This window comes from Sander lucioperca, chromosome 16 (assembly GCF_008315115.2).
Source record: "Sander lucioperca isolate FBNREF2018 chromosome 16, SLUC_FBN_1.2, whole genome shotgun sequence".
In the NCBI taxonomy this organism is placed as follows: domain Eukaryota; kingdom Metazoa; phylum Chordata; class Actinopteri; order Perciformes; family Percidae; genus Sander; species Sander lucioperca.
The window spans coordinates 4847122-4875095 of record NC_050188.1 but is presented as its reverse complement, the minus strand read 5'-3'; the positions used below and the strand labels follow the sequence as shown (position 1 = coordinate 4875095).

The 27974-nt window shown below is 39.3% G+C and overlaps 2 protein-coding genes and 1 pseudogene across 2 annotated transcripts; all 3 read left to right on the top strand.

The window, feature by feature from the left end:
• Positions 1–1427: 1427 nt before the first annotated feature.
• LOC116041334 lies at positions 1428–4297 on the top strand (annotated as a pseudogene).
• A 2897-nt stretch (positions 4298–7194) lies between these two features.
• LOC116041333 (4-galactosyl-N-acetylglucosaminide 3-alpha-L-fucosyltransferase 9-like) lies at positions 7195–10004 on the top strand. The gene is made up of 2 exons (XM_031287226.2): positions 7195–7391; positions 8757–10004. Exon 2 carries the CDS (start codon positions 8757–8759, stop codon positions 9837–9839), a length of 1083 nt encoding a protein of 360 aa, XP_031143086.1. The 5' UTR covers positions 7195–7391; the 3' UTR covers positions 9840–10004.
• A 3047-nt stretch (positions 10005–13051) lies between these two features.
• Positions 13052–15876, top strand: LOC116041338 (4-galactosyl-N-acetylglucosaminide 3-alpha-L-fucosyltransferase 9-like). The gene is made up of 2 exons (XM_031287228.2): positions 13052–13192; positions 14560–15876. The coding sequence occupies exon 2, from the start codon at positions 14560–14562 to the stop codon at positions 15640–15642; it is 1083 nt and encodes a 360-aa protein (XP_031143088.1). The 5' UTR covers positions 13052–13192; the 3' UTR covers positions 15643–15876.
• The last annotated feature ends 12098 nt before the right edge of the window (positions 15877–27974 follow it).

Here is a 27974-nt window from a genome sequence, read left to right as displayed (position 1 = left end):
TTCAGACTTTTAAAGTACAATTGACCAACTAACAATTACATGTGAATTCATGAAATGTTTCCTATAAAAAAAATGTTTTATAGCAATACCTCACTGTGGTATGATACAGCAGATTGGATCAAATAATTACATATGTTTGGCAATGGTAAAATTAAGATTTTTGCGAATACAAATCAAAAATCTGTACCTGTGCCTATGTTAAGAGAGAAAAAAAAGTAGTGAAAAGCTTTTTGGACTCAAACAAATCAACATATAGTTACTATATTTATACAATATAAATCATGTATATATATTATTTATTACATTCATTATTTGTTACTTTTTGAATCAACATTAACAGTGGTAAAGATTGAAGATTTGATTTTCAACATGCACAGTCTAACTGCAGCACATACTATTTATTCACTACTAGATGTCAGACTTGTGCTTGTATTTGATCTGCAGTGTACTTCACAAAGTACAGTACTTGAGTAAATGTACTTAGTTACATTCCACCACTGACTACAATGTCGTATTACTGGTTTTCTTACTTCTGACTGGAAGCGTTTTTGTTTGTAGGTATAGGCTGAGGCACAGGGAGTTTTTGTAGGCTAACTGAAATAAAACCATGCCAATCTCTAGGTATGGTGAAGGGTATGTGATGATGTGGGGCTATTTTAATTCTAAAGGCCAAGGGAACTTTATCAGGATGCATAGTATCCTGGATCCATGAAATAACTGGCCTTTAAAAATAAAAAAATCTGCCTGCCTCTATGGGAATTTAACATAGGGGTGTCTATACTTATGCCCCCTGTATTTTAAGGAAGAACATTTATTTATTTACGATACATTATTCATTCACAAAGAAAACTGTGCTCTCAGAGGCTGGATTTTTCCTATTTTTTTCAATTAAGGCATTAAGATCAATTTCCAAAAGATGATTTTTTATTCCTCTTTTTAGTCAACTTTAGCAGGTGTTCCAATACTCATGAGCAGCACTGTACCTACCTATGAATAATACATATTTTGACTTGAAACCCTGAAATTCCCACTGTCGAGTACAAATGGAACGCACCATTAGCCTGGGAACCAGACAACTCTGCCGAGCTCATGTCTTATTTCCTATGGCAGATAGTGATGTGCTGGTGATGCCAGGCTACTACTGTAGCTATTTGCACTTGGTCTGAGGCTGTGAGATAGAGGTGTGACCTATTAAAAAAAAATCCCTGAAATAAACACAAGTAAAACCTATTTATTTATTTTGATCATTTATATTGACTGATTTATATAGGCTTAGTTACTTTTCATGATTAAGGCCTGTATTGAATACGACATTCCAAAACGGCATTCCATACAGATCGAGGGCCGGGTGTGTTTCAAAGCTCTGTGTTTTTGTGCCTGACCAAGGGGGTGGGCAGGATGGAAAGAGTGGCTGAGCCCGCCCACCACCACACCTAGCTACTGCAGGTGTCGGCCTTGCTGGTTTCTCCTGTTGGGTGCAGGGATTATCCTTTCTCAGGATTCGTGTGTTTAAGTGTCAAAAGTCTGCCACAGCTGGTCTACGGATCTACCAGAAAGAGACCTCCTGCCCCTATACTCCGCGGAAAGGTGAGGAAACAATTCTTTATTCAGTGGTAATAATCTTAATTGAATAGGAATATATGTTGGATGTCTCTCTGTTCAGACCAGGAACTGTATAGTACTGTCTTACTGTGTACTTCTATAGGTCTACATTTACCCAGTGGTGGAAGAAGTATTCAGATCCTTAACTTAAGTAAGAGTAGGCCTACTAACCACATTGTAAAAAATACTCCGTGACAAGTAGAAGTCCTGCATTGAAAATGATACTTAAGTAAAAGTATGTAAGTATCATCAGGAAAATGTACTTAAAGTATTAAAAGTAAAAGTACTCAATGCAGAAAAATCCTCCCATTTTAGAAACTGGAAACGATCCAAACAGTTCTGTCAACCAACTAAGTGATTAATGGTCTAATCATTTCAGCTGGACTTGTAGGCTGTTATATTGTTGGCTAGTTTAATTTATAATAAAACATCTTATTTTTTAAACTTTTTTTTAGTGTGCAAAAATGTTAACTTGAAAAGTAACTAGTAACTACAGCTTTCAGATGAATGTAGTGAAGTAAAAGAGTACAATATTTCTCTCTGAGATGTAGCGGAGTAGAAGTAGAAAGTGGCATGAAAAGAAAAGACTCAAGTAAAGTACAAGTACCTCAACATTTGTACTTAAGGACAGTACTGGAGTAAATGTACTTAGTTACATTCCACCAATGCATTCACCTGACAGAGAGATGTTACTGGTTATGTTTTCTAATTCCGATTTTACTCACAAAATATAACAATTAAAACATGATGCATTATTATTCATGAAACTATCCAGCATTAAGTTAGAGTTGAAAGCTCCTCCTTCAACAGAGCTTAAGTAAATGTAAGTACATTGTGCTGATATAATGCCTCTCTTTTTACTTGAAGTAAACAATTGAATGCAGGACTACTGTGCAGTAGGCACTTTTCCTCTTCCTCTCTTTGTGTTGGAGAAATCCTGTTTTATCTGTAATTGTGGCATGGCCGACGGGTCTTAAAAACTACAACACGCAGACGCCTCACCGTCGTTGCTATGGAGAAGAAGCCAGTCAGAGGCGTGAATCAAAGTAGGGCTGGGTGATATGTCGATATTGTATTGATATCGTGATATGAGACTAGCTATCCGTCTTAGATTTTGGATGTCATAATATCCTAAGTTTTGTAGGTGGTAAAATAATTTTTCTCAACACTTTAATCTATAGCTCCCCTCCCAGCGTTGACAACGTGACAGGATTTTAAGCGGTGGGATGCTTCAACTTTTTATCAAAGAAACGGAGATTTTCCAATGCAGTTGTAAATCTAACTCTTATTTGCTGCAGCTCCTGATATAGTTTTCAAAGCGATCACATCAGTTTCTCTTTCTGTTCCACAGATGATAGCGCCTGCTTCCAAGAAAACCGCGTGCCTGGCAACTACAGCCGCTCTCGGCCTTGTCTGCTCCATTGTTGCATTCCTCCTGTATTTTGAGCCTCCGTCTCCTGTTTGCCCATCTACATTAGCCAATGTGAACAATTATGAAGACGTGGTTCCAAATGAAAAACCCATAGTCCTGCTGTGGTTCTGGCCTCTCGGTGTGAAGTTTGATTTAAAAGGTTGCTTAACCTACTTCAACATTGATAGCTGTGTTCTGACGGATAACAGAACCCTGTACAGCCAAGCAAAGGGAGTCATTTTCTTCCATAAAAACATAGCCGGTGATCTGCAAAACATGCCGCAGGAGCCACGTCCAGCTGTTCAGAAGTGGATTTGGTACCATGTGGAATCCCCAACGAACACGGCTAAGACACCAGGTCTGGAAAACCTGTTCAACTTAACACTGAGCTACAGAAGAGATGCTGACATTACGGCGAGGAACGAGCTTACAATCAGGAAGACAGACATGAAAGAGGACTTTGTTCTGCCCAAGAAAGACAAACTAGTGTGCTGGATTGTCAGTAACAAAAACCCATCCACGGGAACAGCTACGAGAGAAAGAGATATTACAAGGAACTGTCCAAACACATTAAGGTCGATCTCTTTGGGACAGCCTATACAGGGCACCGTTTGAGTTATGAGGAGTATTACTCAACCATTGCCAGCTGTAAGTTTTACCTCTCATTTGAGAACTCGCTCCACAGAGACTACATCACGGAGAAGGTCAACGGGCCCCTTGTGGCGGGGACGGTGCCTGTAGTTTTGGGTCCGCCGAGAGAAAACTACGAGGAGTTCCTTCCCGCCGACGCCTTCATTCACATAAATGATTTCCCCGACGCAAAGTCGCTAGCTAAGTTTCTGCTGGGCATGACGGACGCGGCGTACATGCGTTACTTTGAGTGGAGGAAGTTCTACGAGGCCACCCCTCACCTCCTGTCAATCTACAACGAATTCATTCAGCCCATCTGCCTCGCCTGCGACCACATGTCAAGAGACGTGTATTACAATGTAGATCATGACCTGTATAAGTGGTACTCGACATGAGAAACGTCAACTAGAAGGCCCCCCTTTCGATAGTGGCTCACGCATGCACAGATTTAAACACAAGCTACTTGAATATTCTGCCATCATTTGGCACATGTCAAACACTGTATTCTGTTGAAAGTGGTTGTGATAAACTAGCTGAAATAAGCCGGGAAATGGTTTGTACATTTTGTGAGTTTATTTTCTCTCTTTCGCCAGCAGATGGTTAGCATAGCTTAGCATAAAGACTGGAAACAGGAAAAAAAACAGCTGGCCTGGCTATAAATAGTAGCCCAAGCAGTCAAGCAAGTAACCCTGTTTTTACACTTCTGTTTAACCCCCTGAGTTCTAAGGGCATTTTCACATACCTTCTTAAATTGACCTTTTTAAGGTATTTGCATATAACTGATCCCCATGTGTTTCATATCAAAATGTTCAGAACAAACTCAGCTTTTTGTACAGTGACAGCCACATTTGTTCTAGAGCAATGTGTTAAGAGATAATTTGGCGCTAAAGCTGTGTTGCAACGCATTGTGTAATAAAACCTCAAAATGTAATAAAATTACACTTTATTATGTAATAACAGCCACATTATGTAATAAAAACCCTGAACGCAATATGTAATACATTTCTCTGCATTTTGTAATAAACTATTACATTATGCGCTGGTTCTTACAAAATGCGGCTGTAAGCCTAAACTGGGTTGAAATAATGAAAGTAAAACAAATTTGCATCCATGTTGCTGACCAGCAGTTTGTTATAAGACTTAAAAAGAGTAAAGAATTTGATATAATGTACTGTTCCATATTGGTCTTTTTTCTGTTCAACCATTGTCTGTTTGCAAAGCCCTGATTGCTTAATGGCAGATGTTTGTGTGTGTGTGTGTTATTTTTTTATAAAATATTAATAAAGACATTAGGTAATGCACCATATGATTACATTTTCTTAAAAAAAAGTGCATCCTCATGTAGGTGCACCCGCTGCATGTAGCCTAAGTTTGATTGTGTGGGTTACTCCAGTGCAACACCTAGGCCTGATGTATGTTGTATGTCAGTGATTTTCAACCACTGTGCCGCGGCACACTAGTGTGCCGTGAGAGATCGTCCGGTGTGCCGTGGGAAATTATCCGATTTTACTTAATTGGTCCAACAATTTTTTTTTATTGAGTTACTGCAAATAATTTGCCATTGGTGCGCATCTGTGCCTGCAATGTGATGACTGGCAGAGAAATTAAATACTATTCTGTGTTAGTAGGTGGCAGTATAGCACAATAATGACCTTGTTGATTTAAGACAATAGAATTACTGCCACAAGGTGGCAGTGACAGGATGTAAGCAGTAGGGCCGAGATCATCGACGTAAGCCTGCAACAGCGATTGATACATTTTTAAAAAGGAAAAATGCAGATTCTGATCTTATTAGGCTACAATGTGTCATTTTGTAACATTTTTGGTTGGTGGTGTGCCGCAGGATGTTTTTAATGTAAAAATGTGCCGTGGCTCAAAAAAGGTTGAAAAACATTGTTGTATGTGATGTAGATGTGGTGTGCTGCTGGATCAAAGACACAATACCTAAAGCCTTGTAACCTCCAATACCTTACTTGTTAATGGGGTGTTGATTTCATGGACAGATGTGTGATGTATTGTTTTTAAGTGGTGTGCAGTTTTAAGACATTTTGTGTTAGCCGATTTAACATTTCATGTTTTGCACGCATGTAATTAACTTGAAAATGTTGGAATTAATAAAAGTGACATGGAAAGTCAAAATAAATCCTATTTTCTGTCTTTCAGACTTTTAAAGTACAATTGACCAACTAACAATTAAATGTGAATTCATGAAATGTTTCCTATAAAAAAAAATGTTTTATAGCAATACCTCACTGTGGTATGATACAGCAGATTGGATCAAATAATTACATATGTTTGGCAATGGTAAAATTAAGATTTTTGCGAATACAAATCAAAAATCTGTACCTGTGCCTATGTTAAGAGAGAAAAAAAAAGTAGTGAAAAGCTTTTTGGACTCAAACAAATCAACATATAGTTACTATATTTATACAATATAAATCATGTATATATATTATTTATTACATTCATTATTTGTTACTTTTTGAATCAACATTAACAGTGGTAAAGATTGAAGATTTGATTTTCAACATGCACAGTCTAACTGCAGCACATACTATTTATTCACTACTAGATGTCAGACTTGTGCTTGTATTTGATCTGCAGTGTACTTCACAAAGTACAGTACTTGAGTAAATGTACTTAGTTACATTCCACCACTGACTACAATGTCGTATTACTGGTTTTGCTTACTTCTGACTGGAAGCGTTTTTGTTTGTAGGTATAGGCTGAGGCACAGGGAGTTTTTGTAGGCTAACTGAAATAAAACCATGCCAATCTCTAGGTATGGTGAAGGGTATGTGATGATGTGGGGCTATTTTAATTCTAAAGGCCAAGGGAACTTTATCAGGATGCATAGTATCCTGGATCCATGAAATAACTGGCCTTTAAAAATAAAAAAATCTGCCTGCCTCTATGGGAATTTAACATAGGGGTGTCTATACTTATGCCCCCTGTATTTTAAGGAAGAACATTTATTTATTTACGATACATTATTCATTCACAAAGAAAACTGTGCTCTCAGAGGCTGGATTTTTCCTATTTTTTTCAATTAAGGCATTAAGATCAATTTCCAAAAGATGATTTTTTATTCCTCTTTTTAGTCAACTTTAGCAGGTGTTCCAATACTCATGAGCAGCACTGTACCTACCTATGAATAATACATATTTTGACTTGAAACCCTGAAATTCCCACTGTCGAGTACAAATGGAACGCACCATTAGCCTGGGAACCAGACAACTCTGCCGAGCTCATGTCTTATTTCCTATGGCAGATAGTGATGTGCTGGTGATGCCAGGCTACTACTGTAGCTATTTGCACTTGGTCTGAGGCTGTGAGATAGAGGTGTGACCTATTAAAAAAAAAATCCCTGAAATAAACACAAGTAAAACCTATTTATTTATTTTGATCATTTATATTGACTGATTTATATAGGCCTAGTTACTTTTCATGATTAAGGCCTGTATTGAATACGACATTCCAAAACGGCATTCCATACAGATCGAGGGCCGGGTGTGTTTCAAAGCTCTGTGTTTTTGTGCCTGAACAATGCGTGGGCAGGATGGAAAGAGTGGCTGAGCCCGCCCACCACTACACCTAGCTACTGCAGGTGTCGGCCTTGCTGGTTTCTCCTGTTGGGTGCAGGGATTATCCTTTCTCAGGATTCGTGTGTTTAAGTGTCAAAAGTCTGCCACAGCTGGTCTACGGATCTACCAGAAAGAGACCTCCTGCCCCTATACTCCGCGGAAAGGTGAGGAAACAATTCTTTATTCAGTGGTAATAATCTTAATTGAATAGGAATATATGTTGGATGTCTCTCTGTTCAGACCAGGAACTGTATAGTACTGTCTTACTGTGTACTTCTATAGGTCTACATTTACCCAGTGGTGGAAGAAGTACTCAGATCCTTAACTTAAGTAAGAGTAGGCCTACTAACCACATTGTAAAAAATACTCCGTGACAAGTAGAAGTCCTGCATTGAAAATGATACTTAAGTAAAAGTATGTAAGTATCATCAGGAAAATGTACTTAAAGTATTAAAAGTAAAAGTACTCAATGCAGAAAAATCCTCCCATTTTAGAAACTGGAAACGATCCAAACAGTTCTGTCAACCAACTAAGTGATTAATGGTCTAATCATTTCAGCTGGACTTGTAGGCTGTTATATTGTTGGCTAGTTTAATTTATAATAAAACATCTTATTTTTTAAACTTTTTTTTAGTGTGCAAAAATGTTAACTTGAAAAGTAACTAGTAACTACAGCTTTCAGATGAATGTAGTGAAGTAAAAAAGTACAATATTTCTCTCTGAGATGTAGCGGAGTAGAAGTAGAAAGTGGCATGAAAAGAAAAGACTCAAGTAAAGTACAAGTACCTCAACATTTGTACTTAAGGACAGTACTGGAGTAAATGTACTTAGTTACATTCCACCAATGCATTCACCTGACAGAGAGATGTTACTGGTTATGTTTTCTAATTCCGAATTTACTCACAAAATATAACAATTAAACATGATGCATTATTATTCATGAAACTATCCAGCATTAAGTTAGAGTTGAAAGCTCCTCCTTCAACAGAGCTTAAGTAAATGTAAGTACATTGTGCTGATATAATGCCTCTCTTTTTACTTGAAGTAAACAATTGAATGCAGGACTACTGTGCAGTAGGCACTTTTCCTCTTCCTCTCTTTGTGTTGGAGAAATCCTGTTTTATCTGTAATTGTGGCATGGCCGACGGGTCTTAAAAACTACAACACGCAGACGCCTCACCGTCGTTGCTATGGAGAAGAAGCCAGTCAGAGGCGTGAATCAAAGTAGGGCTGGGTGATATGTCGATATTATATTGATATCGTGATATGAGACTAGCTATCCGTCTTAGATTTTGGATGTCGTAATATCCTAAGTTTTGTAGGTGGTAAAATAATTTTTCTCAACACTTTAATCTATAGCTCCCCTCCCAGCGTTGACAACGTGACAGGATTTTAAGCGGTGGGATGCTTCAACTTCTTATCAAAGAAACAGAGATTTTCCAATGCAGTTGTAAATCTAACTCTTATTTGCTGCAGCTCCTGATATAGTTTTCAAAGCGATCACATCAGTTTCTCTTTCTGTTCCACAGATGATAGCGCCTGCTTCCAAGAAAACCGCGTGCCTGGCAACTACAGCCGCTCTCGGCCTTGTCTGCTCCATTGTTGCATTCCTCCTGTATTTTGAGCCTCCGTCTCCTGTTTGCCCATCTACATTAGCCAATGTGAACAATTATGAAGACGTGGTTCCAAATGAAAAACCCATAGTCCTGCTGTGGTTCTGGCCTCTCGGTGTGAAGTTTGATTTAAAAGGTTGCTTAACCTACTTCAACATTGATAGCTGTGTTCTGACGGATAACAGAACCCTGTACAGCCAAGCAAAGGGAGTCATTTTCTTCCATAGAAACATAGCCGGTGATCTGCAAAACATGCCGCAGGAGCCACGTCCAGCTTTTCAGAAGTGGATTTGGTACCATGTGGAATCCCCAACGAACACGGCTAGGACACCAGGTCTGGAAAACCTGTTCAACTTAACACTGAGCTACAGAAGAGATGCTGACATTACGGCGAGGAACGAGCTTACAATCAGGAAGACAGACATGAAAGAGGACTTTGTTCTTCCCAAGAAAGACAAACTAGTGTGCTGGATTGTCAGTAACAAAGACCCATCCACGGGAACAGCTATGAGAGAAAGATATTACAAGGAACTGTCCAAACACATTAAGGTCGATCTCTTTGGGACAGCCTATACAGGGCACCGTTTGAGTTATGAGGAGTATTACTCAACCATTGCCAGCTGTAAGTTTTACCTCTCATTTGAGAACTCGCTCCACAGAGACTACATCACGGAGAAGGTCAACGGGCCTCTTGTGGCGGGGACGGTGCCTGTAGTTTTGGGTCCGCCGAGAGAAAACTACGAGGAGTTCCTTCCCGCCGACGCCTTCATTCACATAAATGATTTCCCCGACGCAAAGTCGCTAGCTAAGTTTCTGCTGGGCATGACGGACGCGGCGTACATGCGTTACTTTGAGTGGAGGAAGTTCTACGAGGCCACCCCTCACCTCCTGTCAATCTACAACGAATTCATTCAGCCCATCTGCCTCGCCTGCGACCACATGTCAAGAGACGTGTATTACAATGTAGATCATGACCTGTATAAGTGGTACTCGACATGAGAAACGTCAACTAGAAGGCCCCCCTTTCGATAGTGGCTCACGCATGCACAGATTTAAACACAAGCTACTTGAATATTCTGCCATCATTTGGCACATGTCAAACACTGTATTCTGTTGAAAGTGGTTGTGATAAACTAGCTGAAATAAGCCGGGAAATGGTTTGTACATTTTGTGAGTTTATTTTCTCTCTTTCGCCAGCAGATGGTTAGCATAGCTTAGCATAAAGACTGGAAACAGGAAAAAAACAGCTGGCCTGGCTATAAATAGTAGCCCAAGCAGTCAAGCACGTAACCCTGTTTTTACACTTCTGTTTAACCCCCTGAGTTCTAAGGGCATTTTCACATACCTTCTTAAATTGACCTTTTTAAGGTATTTGCATATAACTGATCCCCATGTGTTTCATATCAAAATGTTCAGAACAAACTCAGCTTTTTGTACAGTGACAGCCACATTTGTTCTAGAGCAATGTGTTAAGAGATAATTTGGCGCTAAAGCTGTGTTGCAACGCATTGTGTAATAAAACCTCAAAATGTAATAAAATTACACTTCATTATGTAATAACAGCCACATTATGTAATAAAAACCCTGAACGCAATATGTAATACATTTCTCTGCATTTTGTAATAAATTATTACATTATGCGCTGGTTCTTACAAAATCCGGCTGTAAGCCTAAACTGGGTTGAAATAATGAAAGTAAAACAAATTTGCATCCATGTTGCTGACCAGCAGTTTGTTATAAGACTTAAAAAGAGTAAAGAATTTGATATAATGTACTGTTCCATATTGGTCTTTTTTCTGTTCAACCATCGTCTGTTTGCAAAGCCCTGATTGCTTAATGGCAGATGTTTGTGTGTGTGTGTTATTTTTTTTATAAAATATTAATAAAGACATTAGGTAATGCACCATATGATTACATTTTCTTAAAAAAAAGTGCATCCTCATGTAGGTGCACCCGCTGCATGTAGCCTAAGTTTGATTGTGTGGGTTACTCCAGTGCAACACCTAGGCCTGATGTATGTTGTATGTCAGTGATTTTCAACCACTGTGCCGCGGCACACTAGTGTGCCGTGAGAGATCGTCCTGTTTGCCGTGGGAAATTATCCGATTTTACTTAATTGGTCCAACAATTTTTTTTTATTGAGTTACTGCAAATAATTTGCCATTGTTGCGCATCTGTGCCTGCAATGTGATGACTGGCAGAGAAATTAAATACTATTCTGTGTTAGTAGGTGGCAGTATAGCACAATAATGACCTTGTTGATTTAAGACAATAGAATTACTGCCACAAGGTGGCAGTGACAGGATGTAAGCAGTAGGGCCGAGATCATCGACGTAAGCCTGCAACAGCGATTGATACATTTTTAAAAAGGAAAAATGCAGATTCTGATCTTATTAGGCTACAATGTGTCATTTTGTAACATTTTTGGTTGGTGGTGTGCCGCAGGATGTTTTTAATGTAAAAATGTGCCGTGGCTCAAAAAAGGTTGAAAAACATTGTTGTATGTGATGTAGATGTGGTGTGCTGCTGGATCAAAGACACAATACCTAAAGCCTTGTAACCTCCAATACCTTACTTGTTAATGGGGTGTTGATTTCATGGACAGATGTGTGATGTATTGTTTTTAAGTGGTGTGCAGTTTTAAGACATTTTGTGTTAGCCGATTTAACATTTCATGTTTTGCACGCATGTAATTAACTTGAAACATGTTGGAATTAATAAAAGTGACATGGAAAGTCAAAATAAATCCTATTTTCTGTCTTTCAGACTTTTAAAGTACAATTGACCAACTAACAATTAAATGTGAATTCATGAAATGTTTCCTATAAAAAAAAATGTTTTATAGCAATACCTCACTGTGGTATGATACAGCAGATTGGATCAAATAATTACATATGTTTGGCAATGGTAAAATTAAGATTTTTGCGAATACAAATCAAAAATCTGTACCTGTGCCTATGTTAAGAGAGAAAAAAAAAGTAGTGAAAAGCTTTTTGGACTCAAACAAATCAACACATAGTTACTATATTTATACAATATAAATCATGTATATATATTATTTATTACATTCATTATTTGTTACTTTTTGAATCAACATTAACAGTGGTAAAGATTGAAGATTTGATTTTCAACATGCACAGTCCAACTGCAGCACATACTATTTATTCACTACTAGATGTCAGACTTGTGCTTGTATTTGATCTGCAGTGTACTTCACAAAGTACAGTACTTGATTAAATGTACTTAGTTACATAGTCCACCACTGACTACAATGTCGTATTACTGGTTTGCTTACTTCTGACTGGAAGCGTTTTTGTTTGTAGGTATAGGGTGAGGCACAGGGAGTTGTTGTAGGCTAACTGAAATAAAACCATGCCAATCTCTAGGTATGGTGAAGGGTATGTGATGATGTGGGGCTATTTTAATTCTAAAGGCCAAGGGAACTTTATCAGGATGCATAGTATCCTGGATCCATGAAATAACTGGCCTTTAAAAATAAAAAAATCTGCCTGCCTCTATGGGAATTTAACATAGGGGTGTCTATACTTATGCCCCCTGTATTTTAAGGAAGAACATTTATTTATTTACGATACATTATTCATTCACAAAGAAAACTGTGCTCTCAGAGACTGGATTTTTCCTATTTTTTTCAATTAAGGCATTAAGATCAATTTCCAAAAGATGATTTTTTATTCCTCTTTTTAGTCAACTTTAGCAAGTGTTCCAATACTCATGAGCAGCACTGTACCTACCTATGAATAATACATATTTTGACTTGAAATCCTGAAATTCCCACTGTCGAGTACAAATGGAACGCACCATTAGCCTGGGAACCAGACAACTCTGCCGAGCTCATGTCTTATTTCCTATGGCAGATAGTGATGTGCTGGTGATGCCAGGCTACTACTGTAGCTATTTGCACTTGGTCTGAGGCTGTGAGATAGAGGTGTGACCTATTAAAAAAAAAATCCCTGAAATAAACACAAGTAAAACCTATTTATTTATTTTGATCATTTATATTGACTGATTTATATAGGCCTAGTTACTTTTCATGATTAAGGCCTGTATTGAATACGACATTCCAAAACGGCATTCCATACAGATCGAGGGCCGGGTGTGTTTCAAAGCTCTGTGTTTTTGTGCCGGAACAATGCGTGGGCAGGATGGAAAGAGTGGCTGAGCCCGCCCACCACCACACCTAGCTACTGCAGGTGTCGGCCTTGCTGGTTTCTCCTGTTGGGTGCAGGGATTATCCTTTCTCAGAATTCGTGTGTTTAAGTGTCAAAAGTCTGCCACAGCTGGTCTACGGATCTACCAGAAAGAGACCTCCTGCCCCTATACTCCGCGGAAAGGTGAGGAAACAATTCTTTATTCAGTGGTAATAATCTTAATTGAATAGGAATATATGTTGGATGTCTCTCTGTTCAGACCAGGAACTGTATAGTACTGTCTTACTGTGTACTTCTATAGGTCTACATTTACCCAGTGGTGGAAGAAGTACTCAGATCCTTTACTTAAGTAAGAGTAGGCCTACTAACCACATTGTAAAAAATACTCTGTGACAAGTAGAAGTCCTGCATTGAAAATGATACTTAAGTAAAAGTATGTAAGTATCATCAGGAAAATGTACTTAAAGTATTAAAAGTAAAAGTACTCAATGCAGAAAAATCCTCCCATTTTAGAAACTGGAAACGATCCAAACAGTTCTGTCAACCAACTAAGTGATTAATGGTCTAATCATTTCAGCTGGACTTGTAGGCTGTTATATTGTTGGCTAGTTTAATTTATAATAAAACATCTTATTTTTTAAACTTTTTTTTAGTGTGCAAAAATGTTAACTTGAAAAGTAACTAGTAACTACAGCTTTCAGATGAATGTAGTGAAGTAAAAAAGTACAATATTTCTCTCTGAGATGTAGCGGAGTAGAAGTAGAAAGTGGCATGAAAAGAAAAGACTCAAGTAAAGTACAAGTACCTCAACATTTGTACTTAAGGACAGTACTGGAGTAAATGTACTTAGTTACATTCCACCAATGCATTCACCTGACAGAGAGATGTTACTGGTTATGTTTTCTAATTCCGAATTTACTCACAAAAATATAACAATTAAAACATGATGCATTATTATTCATGAAACTATCCAGCATTAAGTTAGAGTTGAAAGCTCCTCCTTCAACAGAGCTTAAGTAAATGTAAGTACATTGTGCTGATATAATGCCTCTCTTTTTACTTGAAGTAAACAATTGAATGCAGGACTACTGTGCAGTAGGCACTTTTCCTCTTCCTCTCTTTGTGTTGGAGAAATCCTGTTTTATCTGTAATTGTGGCATGGCCGACGGGTCTTAAAAACTACAACACGCAGACGCCTCACCGTCGTTGCTATGGAGAAGAAGCCAGTCAGAGGCGTGAATCAAAGTAGGGCTGGGTGATATGTCGATATTATATTGATATCGTGATATGAGACTAGCTATCCGTCTTAGATTTTGGATGTCGTAATATCCTAAGTTTTGTAGGTGGTAAAATAATTTTTCTCAACACTTTAATCTATAGCTCCCCTCCCAGCGTTGACAACGTGACAGGATTTTAAGCGGTGGGATGCTTCAACTTTTTATCAAAGAAACGGAGATTTTCCAATGCAGTTGTAAATCTAACTCTTATTTGCTGCAGCTCCTGATATAGTTTTCAAAGCGATCACATCAGTTTCTCTTTCTGTTCCACAGATGATAGCGCCTGCTTCCAAGAAAACCGTGTGCCTGGCAACTACAGCCGCTCTCGGCCTTGTCTGCTCCATTGTTGCATTCCTCCTGTATTTTGAGCCTCCGTCTCCTGTTTGCCCATCTACATTAGCCAATGTGAACAATTATGAAGACGTGGTTCCAAATGAAAAACCCATAGTCCTGCTGTGGTTCTGGCCTCTCGGTGTGAAGTTTGATTTAAAAGGTTGCTTAACCTACTTCAACATTGATAGCTGTGTTCTGACGGATAACAGAACCCTGTACAGCCAAGCAAAGGGAGTCATTTTCTTCCATAGAAACATAGCCGGTGATCTGCAAAACATGCCGCAGGAGCCACGTCCAGCTTTTCAGAAGTGGATTTGGTACCATGTGGAATCCCCAACGAACACGGCTAAGACACCAGGTCTGGAAAACCTGTTCAACTTAACACTGAGCTACAGAAGAGATGCTGACATTACGGCGAGGAACGAGCTTACAATCAGGAAGACAGACATGAAAGAGGACTTTGTTCTTCCCAAGAAAGACAAACTAGTGTGCTGGATTGTCAGTAACAAAGACCCATCCACGGGAACAGCTATGAGAGAAAGATATTACAAGGAACTGTCCAAACACATTAAGGTCGATCTCTTTGGGACAGCCTATACAGGGCACCGTTTGAGTTATGAGGAGTATTACTCAACCATTGCCAGCTGTAAGTTTTACCTCTCATTTGAGAACTCGCTCCACAGAGACTACATCACGGAGAAGGTCAACGGGCCCCTTGTGGCGGGGACGGTGCCTGTAGTTTTGGGTCCGCCGAGAGAAAACTACGAGGAGTTCCTTCCCGCCGACGCCTTCATTCACATAAATGATTTCCCCGACGCAAAGTCGCTAGCTAAGTTTCTGCTGGGCATGACGGACGCGGCGTACATGCGTTACTTTGAGTGGAGGAAGTTCTACGAGGCCAACCCTCACCTCCAGTCAATCTACAACGAATTCATTCAGCCCATCTGCCTCGCCTGCGACCACATGTCAAGAGACGTGTATTACAATGTAGATCATGACCTGTATAAGTGGTACTCGACATGAGAAACGTCAACTAGAAGGCCCCCCTTTCGATAGTGGCTCACGCATGCACAGATTTAAACACAAGCTACTTGAATATTCTGCCATCATTTGGCACATGTCAAACACTGTATTCTGTTGAAAGTGGTTGTGATAAACTAGCTGAAATAAGCCGGGAAATGGTTTGTACATTTTGTGAGTTTATTTTCTCTCTATTGCCAGCAGATGGTTAGCATAGCTTAGCATAAAGACTGGAAACAGGAAAAAAACAGCTGGCCTGGCTATAAATAGTAGCCCAAGCAGTCAAGCAAGTAACCCTGTTTTTACACTTCTGTTTAACCCTGAGTTCTAAGGGCATTTTCACATACCTTCTTAAATGGACCTTTTAAGGTATTTGCATATAACTGATCCCCATGTGTTTCATATCAAAATGTTCAGAACAAACTCAGCTTTTCGTACAGTGACAGCCACATTTTTCTAGAGCAATGTGTTAAGAGATAATTTGGCGCTAAAGCATCAATGTTCTCATCTCATTCTTGCTAAGAATTCAAGTAATATTTCTTAAAAAAAAAAAAAATGTCTTTATCCTACTGTTGAGTTTTATGAACAGGGGCCTGTTTCACAAAACCAAGATAAGGGATTAAGCCGGGATTTATCAGTTATCCTGGATTTATTCTGTGCAGCTAGCCTGCTCCCGACCAGGCTAACAGCCAGGATTTATTAATCCTGGAGCCTTTTCTGATCACCCAGCAGTGGTTTTACCCTATTGTTATCAGCCTGGATTAAATACAACAGGTGCATATTGCTGTTCATTTAAGTACTGTTATTATTTAAAGTTGTGACAATTTTTGTTTTTTATAATTATTCATGTGACAGTCATTGTTACTGTTATATTGCTGTATGAAGACTGCTGTTCATATTGTTGTTAGAAGTTTGATGAATATATTATGACAGTTGTTGAGATAATTAGAAAAGCCTGATAACATTTCAAATGTGTTTTAAAGAAGCCTGTTACTAAGGGCAATACATACAATGCTGTACATTTCTATAGTTGACCAATGCACCTTGAATTATTTTAGTTGATTAATTTTTTTTAAATTCTTTAACAATAAAGGATCATGTTTGTTCCTCTTCCATGTGCATTGTATTTGGCATTCTTAGCACACAATTTGTGTTGTCCAGTAAACTGGGACTATAATTGGGGAGGATTGTACAATTTAAAGAACATATCCTAATTGTACAATCCTCCCAAATTATAGTCTTAGTTCACTGGACCAGTAACTATATAGTGTTGTAGGCTACTGTACATTCATGTAACAACAGGGAGAGGACACCCCAATGGTTTTTGACCTTATATTTTGCTGGGGGGGGAGATAACTGATGAATATACTCTGTTACATTCATGTTTACAGTGTGCATGGAATTTATCACTTAATTATCTTTATAGTTTCTAGATTTAAGAGTCACATTTCTTCAGTGTCTTTATTTTCTATGTCCACAAGGGAGCAAGGCATATAATATGTAGAGAAGGAAACTCGTCCTCTATAAAAAATAAAAAAAACGCGAGAAAAAGCGTGGCAGATAATAGCGGACAGACTGAATGATAGTCATATAGTCAAATGATAGATACATTTATGTACTACTGCTCTTAACTGAAACCATTCAATGAGTCACTTTGGTTGTACACTTTGCATTAAAAGCGAGCAATGGAAGTTAATATGACTTAGGTAATTTATATTTTAGCTCATGAGAGAGAGGGAGAAACAGAGCGAAAGATATTTATGCATCATATTCTAGCGTTGTAGAAAATTGATCTTCATGGTAAATTTCCTGAGTAACATTATCTTCTGCTTACTTTTAAGGCAAAGAGTACAACTGTTAATTTGTGCAAATGATTAGTAGTCTAATCCTTGAATGGAATGATTATGACGGTTTCAGTTCAGAGCAGTGGTCAGTTAATGTATATATTTAGGCTACTTACGCATTCAGTCGGTCCGTGATCATCGGCTACGCTTTCTCTCGCTGTTTCATTACAGCGGCCGTGTTACTTTTCTTTTTATACAAATAATGTGTTTCACGTCATCATACTTCCACAAGAAGCTGCTGCTCACTCTGTATAAAGTATGTACAATGCGTATTCTCCATTTTGGCATCAGTAAATCTGTGATCGACCTCGCGGTCTTTTGAGGAAAGCCGTGGACGCGCATCTATCTGAATTACTTCAGCCTGGCTCGACCTAGTCGCTCCTCCTCAGCCTGGCTTGGCCTTCATGAAACGCACCAAGCCAGGATGCACAGATTAGACTAGGTCAAGCCTCGCTTTATCAGTTATCCTGGATTTATATATTCTGCTTCTGTGAAACAGGCCCAGGATATTCTGGTAACAAACAACAAACAGAAATTGGTGTCATACGTTGTTTTTTAAAATGTAACTCATAGAAAGACCTGTTTTTTTTTTATAGTCAATCCTTTTTTAAGTATTCATTTTAGTCTTCTTTTGAACTCTTAAGTTTCTTAACCTGTCAATGTAATCGTCTACAACTCAAATGTTCAGAAGTGTTTTTTTAATTCCGTCTTCCTGTCAATTATTGCCAACTTGTTGCTCAGATGATCCAGTAGAACCGGTTAGGTGGAAACAGATGTTTTTGTTAGAGCTCAGTGTTTGCTTAGATTAATCTGTCATGTCATATGTCCATTGTACCACGACATGCCTCAGTGTGGGTTAAAGGTGGCCTGTGGAGCTGAAGAAGATGCATGGGGATGCAAATGTATCGGGTACATGATTCTTTTGGGCAACTGCAGCCAATGCAGAGAGTTGCTGCCAGAGTCCTTACAAACACCAGGAAATCGGACTATATTACACAGGTCCATATAGACGTAATTAACAGGGGGAATAATCAAAACTGGCCAGTGCAATCCCCCCCCTCTAAACATTTTTTATAATATTATAATTTCCTTTACATAAATAGACATTTGCACCATCAATCAATGCAGAAAAGGCAAACATTGTTGCAGAAAAATTCACCAGAATCCAGGAAACGAAGGGTTTGACATTCAAAATTTTAATTTTGCTCAAAAGTGAAGATCTGTCTTGCAACACTAAACAACACTACAACAACAATACAATTTCAAAGCATTAAAACACCACAACAATAGTACCAACAATATAAACACAACATTAAGACACCACTACAACAGGACTCCACAACATTAAGATTGGCTGTTTGGGTTTATGCTTGATGGGAACATGATTGGGTTGATTTCAGCCATGATTTCATCTTGAATTTAAAACCAGCGAAGCTGTTCCATTCTCTGATCTTGCTTGGTACTGAGCTCCAATACTTTGTGGCTCTAACAGAGAAGACTGATCTGCCAAACTTAGATCTGTGTACTGCACAGTCACCTCTGTTGGCCATCCCAGTTCTCGCATTGTCTGAACACAGTGATCAAACTCATGTAATGGAGAACCAGCTTGTGATACAGTATGATATGTGTTAAAGAATTAATTTAATTAATAAGGAATTATTATTCCTTCTTTTTTCTGCAAATTAATCGCCTTTTTGAGGGGCTTACCATACTCAAAAACTCACCAAAATTGGCGGTCGCATCAAGCCTGGTGAAAATGTACGTATTTTAAGGGTTTCAGGAATAGGTGCACAAAAATGGCTTGCTAGCGCCCCCTACAAAATTAATAAAAGTTGAGCCCCTGCCTTTAATGGCTTTTGAACTGTTTAAGGTAGAGTCTTTTGTGAGGTATCATTGAACTCAGCAGAGAGTTCCGTTTTCATTGGTCATGGTTTGGCCCGCCCTCTATGCTTTAACCACGCCCCCTTTCACAGCTAAAGCCTGGTTCACACGGGACGATTTTAAAATTGTTGGCCGATTTTCCAATCCTGAGAGACAAACGGCGATAAAAAATCACGGGTCTAACAGTTTTGGTCGTACAGTGTGTGGTGCGCAGCACAGGGCAAAATCAACACATCACACACAAACCGATTTGACTCCCGAGCATTCCCAGGTCAGATGGGAAATCTCGCAAAATCCCTCGAGATCAAACGTGACTTCAGAGTAAACAATCATGGCGGACAAAGAGGACGCAGTGGCGATAGTTTGTAGTTTGTTTTTAACCGAAAAAAAACGTTATCAAAAGAAAAGGCGATGGTCAAAGAAGTCACAGGTCGATGAGTTGGTCCTCCATCTCCGACGTCCACCGGACTTTCTGGTGCGCCATGCTGCCGGCAGTTTTGATTTTGTTTCCCAGTGCTTTCCTTGCCGCCTCGTCACCTCGCTTTCTAATTGGCTACACGCCACAGTCCACAGGCTGCGTGCTCGTTTGTCCCCGGGGGACACCACACACGAGGAGAAATCGGGCCAAAAAAATCCAACATGTTGGATATCCCCGATTTGAGATCGGAGCGGTCCCGACGTCCTTCCGAGCAGACGAGAGCAGTCTTAACACACCACACACGGCAGGAATATCTGATCAGATTATTTTACCATAATCTGAGAATCCTTTCTTGATTGTCGGAAGGGGTGAATCGGGGCTAAAATCGGCCTAATTATCCTGCCGTGTGATATGCTGCTCATACTAATAGGGATAGACCCAGTTTCAACAGGAAACCACAAAGCTGATGAAGCAGCAAAGAAGGTAGAAGGTAGCACTCTTAACAGAGGGGCTGCTGTTGGAGAAAGCTGATAAGATCATCAGGTATTAAAATACATGCAAACCACTGCTCCACATGCAAAGAGACCAGAGGGAAAACCTATTCTGCCATACAGTTTATTTAAACATGCTGCGTTACTGAGTCACAAGCCTTGTCATGTCTCAACAAGAGGGATGGTAGCTTTAATAAATAAAGTGTTCACAGCATATGGATTCTCAAACTACTTTAAAAAAAAAAAAAAAAAAAAAAAAAAAACTGCTTGACTTGTACTATTTTTGCAAAACACAACCCTCAAGGTAATCTGAGGCCTAAAAGTGTTACAAGGTTGGAGAGAATGTGGCGGACCCAAATGCAGACACATCAGGCAATGTTGAGTTCAAAAGGTTTAATAACCAAAATCCAAGGAGAGAAGAAAATGGGCAAAAATAAATGCAAAAATCCAAGAATACAAAAGACAAAGAATACAAAAACAGGAGTCCAAGAAAAGGGGTAGACTAACACAAACTCTCACAGAATACCACACAGAAAACAATACAATGATCTGACACAGGACAAGGGGAACACAAAGACTAAATACAGAGGGTAAGGAGGTAACGAGAGGCAGGTGAAACAAGGGCTGGGAAACAGGTGGAAAACATCAGGCAATCACAAGAGTGGGAAAAACCAAAAGACAGGAAGTAAAATAAGACAAGACAAGACAGAAAACCAGACCGTCAAAATAAAACAGGAAACGGGGCAAAAAAACAAAACAGAAAAACAGACAAAATAAGACAAAACACAGAACAACATACCAAACCCATAACAAAAAGAAGACAATTTCAAAAAAAGGTGTGACCATCTTGACTCCATGCTCCTTAAATACCATCTGCTGAGTGTGATTCGGCAGACGGTATTTAACAAGCTTTTAAGAGAACTCCAGTGATTTCGTCTATTCTTTGATAATTAATTATCCTAACAAAAAGACAGTTAGTTGTTTAGTTACCACAGCATCATAAACAACTTTGTCTAAACATCGAAATAAATAATCCACAATAAATTAAGGTGTATTACATAAAAACATTTAAAATCATAGTTAATATTTTATCCCTGAGGCGACAGGATTTTTAATTGGTGGATCCAATAATGTTCCTGGGGTCATATTTTGTAATTTGTTTCACCCTGCACTATCAGTTGATCTTCTGAGTGTACACAGGTAATGGAGAACAGGGGCCTGTTGCACAAAACCAGGATAAGGGATCAAGCCGGGATATTCAAGTTATCCTGGATGAATTTAGCTTTGATTTGGTTGCACAAAAGCAGGTTGAATTAAACTCAGCCAAGTAACCATGGCGATTTATTCTTTGCAGCTAACCTGCTCCAGAGCAGGCTAACAGCCAGGCTAAGATTAATCCTGGAGTCTGATGTGTTAAATCAGCTGCTGCTCTGATCCGAAATAAACGTGTTATTCCGTTGTCTTCTGAATGTGTTCTGCTTTATTTTTATTAACATGCATTACCTGTCACTATTGTGGTCACGAGCTTGATTTAAATCCTACTATTGCAGTTGTTTGGATGGTAAGAAATGGTTGCACATGCACCGGAGATAAAGTTCGACAATGCGGAGGAAATTTTTCTCCGCTGCTCTCCCCGTGAATTTGCCCCGTGCAACATGGAAAGGCGGGGGGAGGCAGGGGGATCCTCCCACACCGTGCAGCGGACTCTAAAGGAGACTTTTAGCGTCAGTAACGACGACAATGGCACCTGACCAAACGTCCGTATTTTACGAGATGGGAGTGACAATGTGGTGGAATGCCACAAAGCTTCTTAATCTTTTTATTTTGGTGCTGTCATGCATCTTGGAGCTTGGGAGTGAGAAAAAAACATGAATAATAATAATAGGCTATATTGTTTTACAGATATGCTTACAGTGTGTATTGAAGTCACTTACTTCTTTTTCTAGTTTTTGTCCAGTCATGTTTTTTCTGTATGAACATTAATTGTAGAAAGATATTTAGAATTATAGCTTATAGAGATTTGTGGATATGGTTGTAAAACATATTCTCTCATTATGAATAAGGGTTTGAAATTAAGCCTAGTCCTTAGTATAAATTGCCCGAGGAACATGAATTCCCTCTGCTCACTTTTAAGGCAAAGTAGGCTAAATAATAAAACATTTTATTTATATAGTGCTTTACAGGCTACTCAAAGACACTTTACAGTAAAACCAGCACATTTAGCACATAAAAACAGATACAGCAATAATACCAACACAAAACAAGCATATTATTATATTAAAAATGTGGAGTGACTAGTAGGCCCTAAGTAGATCTTTTTAAATCCTTACGCATTCAGTCGGTTGTTTTGTCTGTTGGGCTTTTTCTCTCTGTCTGATAACAACAGCCGTATTTCCCTTTTTGCATATTATATATTTCACCTCTTCATGTATTGTGGTCCAGTGTGGCTAGGAAACAAGTTGTTCTCCTGGAAGCTATGGGTTAAGCCTGACTTTTTAAATTCACTTTTGATTTATCGGTTTTACTGTTTTTACAGGCATTTTAAGCCACCTGTTTGGTTCACTAGAGCTCACTACAGAGATGGCATTTGAAGTGATATCCTGAGTTGTGTTAAACGTCCTATCATTACATGAGATGAAGCCAGATCTGGGTTGACCACATGCTGCATTGTTTGAGTATTCGCTAGACAGGCCAGGTGGTGGACTGTGGGCATCCCTCTCCCTTCATGTGCAGCTACTTAAGCAGAGTCAGGTGTGCCTGACCTGATTGGAGCTTCACCAGCTGCCTCCTATTCTGCAAGAATAGCCTGCCTACAAAGACTCTGCCCGGCCACACTCACACTGCCAGAATGTTGCTCACTCTGATTTCATCTGCTCTTCTGATTCCACATCTGATTCCACTGTAACGGAGTCTTTACAGGTCTCCCTAAAAAATCAATCAGACAGCTGCAGCTGATTCAGAACGCTGCTGCTCGAGTCCTCACTAAGACCAAGAAAGTGGATCACATCACTCCAGTACTGAAGTTTCTACACTGGCTTCCAGTGCATCAAAGAATTGATTTCAAAATACTTTTGCTGGTTTATAAATCACTAAACGGTTTAGGGCCAAAATACATTTCTGATCTGCTATTACACTATGAACCACCCAGACCTCTCAGGTCGTCTGGGACAGGTCTGCTTGTTGTCCCCAGAGTCAGAACTAAACAGGGGGAAGCAGCGTTTAGTTTTTATGCTCCACATATCTGGAACAAACTCCCAGAAAACAAATCTTTTTGATGTTGCCTTTCTTTAAATAACTGTTCATTTCTTATACTGAAGTTGCATTTTTGACACTGTATGACAATCTATATAAACATAAAGATAAATTCCTATTGTATCTGCTTTTATATATTTAACGGTTTTAATTGCTCTTCAGTGTTTCATTTCTTATACTGCACCGTAACTTTTATTCTCGTATTTTATCTGTTTTAAATTTTTTAATCTGTTTTCATGTAAAGCACTTTGAATTGCCCTGTTGCTGAAATGTGCTATACAAATAAAGCTGCCTTGCCTTGCCTTGCCTCCTCGTAATTTTTCATTAACAGCTGCTGCTCAGCGGGTTAAACATATCCCGCACGCGTCTTCTCCATTTCTGCATCAGTAAATCTGTGATCGATACGGTGGTCTATTTACTTATCCCAGCTATCTACACCTGGCTTGACATAGCTTCATCTTCTCATCCTGGCTCGGCAAACGTGCAACCGATTAAGCCGCGATGAGCAGACCACACTAAGTTAAGTTGTGCTTTTTCAGTTATCCTGGATTTCTTCATTCTACTTTAGTGCAACAGGCCCCAGGTGCGCACGCCGGATTGGTCCAGCAGGGCTGATTGCTGTCTCCTGATTGGTCGCCTGGAGGACAGCAGCCATTTTAAGCCTCATCAGACAGGAACTCAGTCTCTCTCTTCACTCTGCCATTCCCAACATGTGCCTGTGTAAACCTGTTTCTTGTGTTCAAGTTGTTGTGAGTAGTGTAAACAGCCTTCAGTTAAAATGGTGGTTTTGAGCTTTTGGATTTGTTATCCTTCAGCCATTTTGTTTTAGCTGTGAATATGTTTTTCTTTGTTATATTTTGCTAGTAGCAGTTTGGTAGGAGTGAGAAGTCCTTTTTGATTTGTTCCCTTTTTCTCCTGTTTTGTTATCAGAAGCTTATGTTAGAGCTTTGTCTTTTCTACATTTTGTTTTGGTTTAGGAAAGTTTAGTTTGCCTTTAGAATTGTTTTGTTTGTTGTGATGGGGCCTCATCTCCGAAATAAACAGAAACTGTTACTTTGCAATTATTTGTCCTGGCCATGTTTGGGAGTGGGAAGAGTGGGGGGGGGGGCACATGTTATGTTGCGTCCGGTTTACCCCTAGACATCAGGGGTCTCATTTATAAAACTGAGCGTAGGATCCTTACTATAAGTGTACGTACGCCCAAAAGCCCAAAATGGCGTACGCCAAAAAAAAAGTCAGATTTATAAAACCATGTGTACGCACACCTGTAAGCAATGTTCCCTTTATAAATCAGAGATTACCTAGGAGTGTGGGTATGTGAATCAGCCTCTTATCCCGCCCTGTACACGCCTATTTTTAACCATAAATAGTCAATGCAAAGCACCTTGTGAATGCTGATCAGTATATGAATGACCCTGGCAGTTGTTACACCGAATCATGATGACTGGCGGAGAAAAAGCAAAAAACTTCTCAGACGTTCAGGAATTGCTGCAAATTGAATTATAATTTCGGCCAGTTCTTGCACAGTGTAGGGAAACCTGATCTATAACTACATGTATTAATAATACGTCCAAAATGGCAGGCATTACGGCACTCTGGGTCAGCTTCGATATACCAGACATACTGTAATTCAATACATAGATCCAAGAGCTCAGCTTTAGGGAATCTAAATCGGCATATTAGTCAGTCACCGTCATGGTCCCTGAAGCCTCGTTCTCTCCTGTTACTTCCATTAGCGTATAGTCCTCCTGCAGGGCCAGCAGTGCCATCATGCAGCATTACGCACGGGTTCACCACAGTATATGTTTACAACAATTTGTGATTGTTAACACCTTGCCAACACAGCATCAACTAGTGGTATCCCCCACCCCGAGATACAATTTGAAGATGAAAGAAAGTGTAATAGGCAAACACACTTTTCTTCATGCAGGTTTTGTCACGAACAGTATTAAAGTTAGGACCGATAACGAGGACATTAAGGGTAACAATTGCGCGAGAGCTTAACGGCTGTATTTCCGGACTTTGACATTTGATGATATATGCACAGTTTTAAAGACAGATATTTAGGTATTTACACTGTGTTCTGCCGTTATCTAATCCTAGGGTATTTTATGCTATCCTGTATTCCATGCAGTTGGGCCCTCAACAAAATACGCCGCTACAGGATCATTTTTGTTCTTACATCTAATAGTCTTTCCAACAAGGGCAAGTGATAAGATAAATGACTGATTTAGTGTGACACAAAATAATTCCTTTTATAGGGACCTCTTTACCTGGGTGGGTATGTTTAAAAATGTTACAACGGTAAGTAGAATTACATTGACTACAGGTCGCACTGTGGCTGTTGCCCTCAGGGATAGGTGCTAAAGCAGCTTGAAGTGGTGTGGAATGAGGAGAAGGTAAGTGTGAGTGTATCAAGTGGTCTCTCAGGTTTTTACCTTTTTTATATACCGTGAGAGGTTGTTTGTTGAACACATTATTGAGTTGGCAATCAGATTTCAATATATGCCAATGTTTTGTTATTATACCTTTGTAAATATTAAAGTTTTCTGACAAATGCGTTTAAGGACGTTTTCACACCTATAGTTTGTTTGCTTTGGTCCGAAACAGTTGATGAGTTTGTAAACTTGGAGCAATTTCCCATTGGTTTGGTTTGGTTTCACACCTGGAAAAATTCAAGCATAACAAAATGCGCCATTACAAATCACACTAGTACGCTCTTTCCTCTTTTTGTGTCGGAACTTGTTTTGGTGGAACATGTGTACGTTCAAAAGTTGTTTTAGTCGTGCAACAGAAAACTCAGATTGGACAGATAGTCTAGCTAGCTGTCTGGATTTACCCTGCAGAGATCTGAGGAGCAGCTAACCACAGTCCTCAGAAATCCACCGGAGTTTAAAATGCCAACACAAAGAAAAAAGGAGGTAACGGACATCCAGCCGAAAGTATCGACATACGGTGGAAGGTCGTGGATATAGACTAGGTTTGACGAGAATAAATCTAAAGACATGCGCATACCCGCAAATAGTAAGCGGAGTACCCCATAAAGAACTTCCATTATTTTTGACTCGGTCAGCAATTTTCTGCCACACCAGCTCACGTTTCTTTGCTGCTGCAACTGGATTTCCCTTTTTCTTAAATAAACCGTATGCTCATTTTCCGCATAAGCATTCATTAATATTTCTAATCCACTGGGTAGAAGTACTTCTTACTTCAAGCTTTTTTTTTGTCCGGTTGCCATGATGAGTCGCGTTACCTGCATTCCATTGATGAGTGCTTGTTATACGCTCCAGCACACCCACGGTTACTTGACTCAGAGTTTATTGCAGTAATTATTTTCACCTGTTCTGACACTGCCGTTTGAAAGGTCAGAGGAAGGCATCCCACAGATCAGGTCTGAACATAGTTTGTTTAACCTGCTTTCTGATGCACCCCTCAGAAAAGAAGAATTGATTGCTCGTCTAGTAAACAGCACCATCAAGATGTGAACTAGAGGGGAGGAATGATTACCAGCTCCAGTCAATTTACGAACAGTCTGTACTTAGGCAAGCTCAGAGGATAGGGGCTGACCCATCACATATCCTCCACACTGAATATGATAACTTGTCCTCTGACAGGCAATACAGAGTATCTCACTGTAAACTCAACCGTTTTAAAAACTCATTTGTTCCTACCTCTGTCAAACGTTTAAACAATGTTGCTTGAGGTTATAGTAATTCTGCAATAGTTTATGTGTTTTTACTGGGCAGGGTAAGGGAAATATGTGTTACGTGGAATATATTTTTACCATGGGATGTGTGCATTACTTTATGTGCAATTATTGTTGTAACTGCAGTTGGTGTTGTATTGTTTTGTTAATAATTGTCAAGGCATTATTTATGTGTGCAGCTTTGAAATTTCCCTACGGGGACAATACATTTGCATCAGCAAAGAATATGAGCTGGCCATATAAAGACTGAATTGCCTCAGCATCCCAGAGGGGTTTTGAATTCCTCAGCATTACTTTTCAAGTCAGATCTCAAAGTTTTAAATGGTTGACCTCTTAGTCTGACACAGCATTGTTGCGCTAACACGTAGGTGAAGCATGGGTAAGAGACAAGCCAACTCTTCTTGTTCTTGAGCTGAGGTTCACTTGTCAGACCTGTACAGCTTCAGTCTGGACCTTGCAGAATATCTACACACACCTTCAGGTAAAAGCAAGTTTTTTGACCACTGCCTTAAACTTTTTAGTGGAAGGACACTTTGCTGTGCAGAAATTATGCTCATTTGGATCCAATGATCAAACAAATTTATAAATTGTATGGCAATCCAATTGGCTTTTCCTGCTTGCATTTGGTACTGTTTAGGATTTAAATTTTTAAATCATTTACCCCTACTGCTTTAACAGACAGTGTGCGTAAATCTTTTTCAGCCTGTTCTCATGAACCATTTGTTCAAAAAGCTACGAAAAGT

Excerpts from the sequence above, each read along its gene's own strand:
- LOC116041338 (XM_031287228.2), top strand. The coding sequence starts at position 14,560 with ATGATAGCGCCTGCTTCCAAGAAAACCGTGTGCCTGGCAACTACAGCC.
- LOC116041333 (XM_031287226.2), top strand. The coding sequence starts at position 8,757 with ATGATAGCGCCTGCTTCCAAGAAAACCGCGTGCCTGGCAACTACAGCC.